At 32.8% G+C, this 6,000-nt stretch overlaps 1 protein-coding gene across 1 annotated transcript in view; it reads left to right on the top strand.

Annotated features, from left to right (window-relative positions):
• Positions 1-3,221, top strand: part of Prx5 (Peroxiredoxin 5) — an 85,235-nt gene extending 82,014 nt beyond the window's left edge. The window contains exon 6 of the mRNA XM_090407480.1: positions 3,022-3,221. Coding sequence (XP_090263606.1) covers positions 3,022-3,127 — 106 coding nt within the window. The 3' untranslated portion in view covers positions 3,128-3,221. The remainder of the gene's footprint in view (positions 1-3,021) is intronic.
• The last annotated feature ends 2,779 nt before the right edge of the window (positions 3,222-6,000 follow it).

Raw genomic sequence — 6,000 nt, forward strand, 5'->3', positions numbered from 1 at the left:
AAGTTGAAGTTCAGGGGGGCATGTGGCAAAGATTGTAAATACAACTCAAAAGATAATTGCAATGCTGAAAGGAACGTTCACATGTAAAGATAAGGATGTTATTTTGCCTCTTTACAAGGCCTTGATAAGACCTTACTTGAACTATTGTGCACAGGTCTAGCATCCTTCTTTCCATTGTGATTCTGATATATTGGAGAGCATACAAAGGAGAGTGTTAAAAATGATATTAGGATTATGGAATAATGATTATGAAAACAGATTGAGAATTTGTAGACTGCAGACACTAGCAAACAGGAGAAAGAGAGGTGATATGATCGAGACTTACAAATTTCTGAAAGGGTCATACAGGATTTCAATTGATGGAATTTTTCAATTTATGAAGGGTGGGGAATAGACAAGAGGGCATCCTTTGAAGCTGAGAATGAAGGCTGCTATGAAGGGGTGAGGGCTAGATTTTTCTCTTAGAGGGTGGTGCATGATTGGAATGAAATGCCATTGGATGTTGTGAGTGCAAGCAGTGTGAATGAATTCAAAAATAAGTATGATAGCTGGTGTGTGTAGTATGTGGCCTCCCTCATACCAAAAGGCCAAAATGAGAAAGCTTTTCATGGTGTAAATTGATGACCAAACTAATTAGCATGTTACCTTAAGTCATGCTATTCAGAATAACTTGTACATTTGTGAAATTTTTTTATTATTATTATTATTTTTTTTTTTCGTTTGTGTAAATGATGTAAATTAATGCTTTATTTACGTCATTTATGCATGACCACCTAAAAATGTAAACCATTGTATGCATCTACAAGTGGGGGGGGAGTACTGTGATTTACTGTATTACAGTAGTCTGGAACCTTATGTGTTGTATGATTCGGATATGCCTGTATATGGCTTTCTTTCCTGTCTTTAATCACAAACAATAGGCAATAAACGTGTATGTTATCATTCATTCCTAATATTTCTTACTGTAATCATTTACAATTCTTCCTATATCTGTTTCTTTTTTACACTGTCTCTCTCCTTCTATTCTCCATAATTTGCAACTGCATGAATGATGACATGACAGCCAGGGAATCACAAACAGCAAAAAGCAGTTCATTAATGGCAGACAGGAATACCTTTATCAGCAGTATGATCAAAATGAAATTTCTCTTCCACTTCCTGTCTGTTTCATGTGCTTGGCAGAAAAAAAAAAATGCCCATGGGCATTTCAATTCCAGTCTTACTAATTCTTTTTACTAAATGAAAAACTGTTTAAACAATATCAATGACCTTAACCATGAAGCATGCTTAGGCCTAATGGTTTTGCTAGGCATCTATTAATTGCAAAATTACAGCTGCTATGTTTCTTACAAGAATATCCTTTTAATAAACATAATTTTTTCTACATAATATTTGTATACATATTTTATTTCATTTTTTAATTAAGTGAATTAACATTAAGATTTTCTGTAAACAAAATCTGCTGTTTAAATTCTACTTACATGGTCTTTACACAGCGGACAATTTTTGTTGTCCAGTGTTGACTGTTTTTAAAAACTGTCACTACTAGTAATGTATACTATAAAATAAGAATATAAACTAGTAATATATTAACATTGCCACAAAAACTATTCTTAAACATGAAATTAAAAATTTAGCACTAGTGAGGAACCAGTGTTTTAGCATTATTTTGTGAAGTTATTTTAATCCTTGTGATATCAATGTGATAAGTAATTGGTTAGTTATTTTAGAGTTCTTTTTCAAGATTGCATGATCAAACTGGGTGATATTTTTTCATGCAGAAATGCTGTCATTGGTATTGCATTGAGTTAGCAAATACTAACCTTAAAGCAACATGCTATCAAAATGAACCTTACTATTTCTTTATTTAAGTTAGTATTGTATTGGCACCTCCATGGAGTCCAAAGACTCATCCCAGGAGACCCAAACTATCCACACAATCTATCATACCACTATTTGAACCCATTAACAGATAAAGCACTTGCAAATGATTTTGACAGTCCATTCCACTCATTTACAACTCTCCAAGCAAAATATTTATTCCTACATCCCTACAAACCACACCTTTATTCAACTTCCAGGGATGATTCCTAGTTCTGGCTCCTCCAGTCAAGTGCTGAAGCATTTCCCCTGTATCAATCCTATAAAACCATTTAAGCAACTTTTGTTTCTATCATATCCCCTCTTTTTCTCCTATCAATCAACTCCTGCAATCCACACACCCTCAATCTATCTTCATAGGGAACATTCTGCTTGCCTCTGAATCTTCTCCACCACTTTCTCATCCCCAAGAAACTTAGAAGATTAGACTTGAGTATAGTAATCTAGATGTGGATGTATGAAGGCCTTATAAAGAGGAATAACAACTTCCTTATTTCTACTTGTTAGTGTGCTCCTCAATGGCCAAGTAATCTTATGGGCTACCTTAGCAGTATGTCTTCTAAACTTTAATTCTCTATGTATTGCCATTGCTAAATCTCTAGTTTCATTTATTTCCTGGAGTACTGGAAAAAAAAAGTTAATGAAATTTCTCATTCTCTGGATTTCACTGATCTGTGTATTGGCATAGTCTTTTCAGAATTGAATATCAGTTTTTCATTCTGAATAATGATCATATAATTCCTTGTATCTTTGGCTACCAGCACCAAACTCATCCAATTAACTTGTAACTTTATTGTGCAGGTCAAATAATGCCATTATGTGCGTTGGCATGCATTACTGCACATAAACTGCTGATTAAAACCTGTTATTAGTTTACACATTATAGTTTATATGAAAAAGAAAATTGTGTGCATTACTATTTTTCAGTTTTCTGTAAATATTAAATCTCATTATTTCTTGCTAGATCATTTCTATCATTATTTCTAGATCAGCAATGAAGTTTTAAGTAATGCAGATTTGACTTTTTTTGTAATTGTAAATATACAACTTTTTGTATTGTAAAATTGGTTATATTTCTAATAATCCAAAATTACAGATGATTATTTGAATAAATTTTTGCTGATATTCAATGTTTTACAGGTACTGTATGATTTTAGAAGATGGAGTTGTGAAAACATTAAATGTCGAAAAAGATGGAACAGGACTTACTTGTAGTGTTGCATCCAGCATCATTAATCAGCTGTAAACATAAATTACATGCTTTTTTATTATTATTATTTTTTAATTCTGCTTAATATGTATGTAAGGTAATAGATTAAATAAATACATTGCTGCATATCTAAAAATGCCTGTTTTCTCTTGATAGCATGATCACTTTTCACCCATAGAAAAATAAAGCCTTGGCTAGTGTAACAAGTAAACATTTCATAATTCTTGTAAGCTGATTAAAAAAAAAAAAAAAGACTGAATTAAATTTGAAGATGAAATAGAAATGAAACAAAGATGAAATCATCAGTCATGCATTATTGCCATCATCAGAGATAATCGATGTCGTGAATCAAGCTTGTTCTATAGAACACCAGATTCTGTTTTGTTTCCGTATCTTGCTTTTGGCACCTTGCTGCTTGTTTTTTCATTCTCACTTTTAAGTCTAGTACTTCATAAGACCCAAAATATATTGTTTTGTAAATGATCTGCTATAGCAAACAATGTAATGTATGAACCATACATTATTAAAGAGTGACAGTTAATAAAATAGCTACAGGATCCCCTTATCTTTATTATCATTTTTATAAAGCAAAAAAAAAAAAAAAAAGTGAGCCAAGTAGGAAGAAAACAGGTTGTCTGCTATAGCTTAGTAATAGCCACTAGTATTTAAAGTATTCATATAACGCATGCTCAGGACATGGACTAAAGATTCTCAATACATGCTGACATTGTCATGCGAACGTATCAACTTAGCTACCTTATAGTTACTAACAGTTTTGTATTCTTTATACTTTGTGCATTTATCATTTTTTTTTTGTGTTTACCGTTCAAGCCTTCAGAAAGCTAGACAGTTGCTAGCGAAACTGGTAGGCGTTATTATATGAACATATATAGTAATTAAAAAAAACTTATGGTCACATACATAATAATAAGTCTTATATTTTAGCCACTAGTATTGTTGACATTTTTATTATAGTCAACTTTTGCTATAGCAGATATGGTTATAACTTGCTCATTATAATCAACTGTTAAAACAACCTGACCAAGCCCCTCAGATACCTATAGCAAACTATCCACTATAACACACTATTTCCTACTAGTCCTTATGAGTTTACATAAAGCAGAAGAGTGAAATTGGGCGAGAACAAGGTCATGTATTAATCAAATCCTCTTCTGAACCAAATTAGAAATTTCTGGAATCTATAGAGTAAGTAGCTTTTCTGATTTAAAAACTTGGCTTTTATTAGTTATTGTTTGCTAACATTGTTTAAACCAATTAATTTCACTAACCAAATGTCTATTTGCTTCTTCAGGGTATACTCACAGAGAGGAATTAACATAAAGCAAATCTGAGATTTAAATTAATAAATATTTTAGTAGTACCTTTTTATGAGTAAGTAGTTGTTTAGGAGTGAAATTTGTTTTTAATACAATATTTTAAATAAAGGCATCATCCATGTAAAAAAAAAAAAAAAGTAACATTTATTAATACTCTTGTATATTTCATGCAGTATGTCATGAGCCTCATTCAGAAAGAAAGCAAAAGATTTGGCTACATTTAAATTACGAACACAAGAAAAAGTCATACTGCATATTTCCACGTGTCTCAGTTGCACTTGTACAATGAGGGAACACTATTAAAGTTTCAGAGAAGTATGTCTAGTTATGTAATTAAAAAAAAAAAAGCTATAAGCAATTAATAGCAATCACTTCCCAAAACTAAGAGATAGGCATGCAGTCTTTTGATTAAGATTAGGACAGTAGTGTATGGCTTCATGTGATTCAAGAAATAAACGATCAAATTTAAACCCATTATAGTGCAACATCTCTGTTTGATTCCAGTGAACTCTGTGTCTAGTGTCAGTAGCATGAGAAGCAAGACCTTGAACCTTTCAATTCTAGAAATCTTGATGTTCTTGGATTCTAATCTCAGCAGAATGGCCAGCCAGTCTGTCCAAAGTAGCAAAGATGACAAGAACAGGGTATTTGATAAACACCAGGCCAAGAATAAAGGTTATAATTTATCCTTAATACCATATTTACTCGAATATAACGCACTTTTTTTTCCCCAAAATTAAAACTAAAAAATCGTGGCGGGAGATATGTGCGGAGTCAAACTAGTTTTCAGGAAACAACTGAAAATGGGTATGATTTACCAAGAATCTTCTATTCACTATCGCTACTTCTGGCCTGCCTCAAGACTGGTTTCCTTGTGTGCGTCGTCAAAGTCATCTACCCAAATAGCATCATCTTCTTTCCCATTATTTCAAGCAAAAATTACCAGTAATTTACAAGACTTGAGATACATAATGAACACTCCTTCACGAATGACTAATGAGAAGTGAAAGCAGAGCGCAAAACAGACAGCAATGGTAGGCCAATAGCGAAAGAGCAGCTATGAAGATATGCATACGATTGGTGTGATATTTAAAAAAGCGTGACCCAACCACAAAGGCAAGCTGACATTTGTTGAGTTGAAATGCTAATTCTCTTTAACTAAATTCCATAATATGTGATCTGAAACTGCCATAACAACATTCACTATATATTTCTTAGTTTTAACATGTTTGTGATGGGGGGGTGGTGTTTTGCCCATTTATCGTTCCAATGGAACTTCTCATTACCATTTGTGTATTGCTTCCACATCGCACGGGCGGGCTCAACTTGCACTAAGTTTCAACCCTTCGGTTGAATTTTATTGCTGGTTCCACGTTGAACTGGCAAGTGACACACATTAGTTCAATTCATGGTAGAATTTTATTTGAAGTTAGCCTTTGTGATCTGTCTTAATGACATTGAAAATTTCAAATGCAATCAAACAAACGCTTATTTCATATAATTGAAAAATTGGACAATAGTTTTTAGTTAGATACTGTGTTTGCCTGTGCAACATACGGTTTTGTTCGAGTC

Source organism: Typopeltis vanoorti, chromosome 17 (assembly GCF_054136105.1).
Source record: "Typopeltis vanoorti isolate ZY-2024b chromosome 17, IOZ_Tvanoo_1.0, whole genome shotgun sequence".
In the NCBI taxonomy this organism is placed as follows: domain Eukaryota; kingdom Metazoa; phylum Arthropoda; class Arachnida; order Uropygi; family Thelyphonidae; genus Typopeltis; species Typopeltis vanoorti.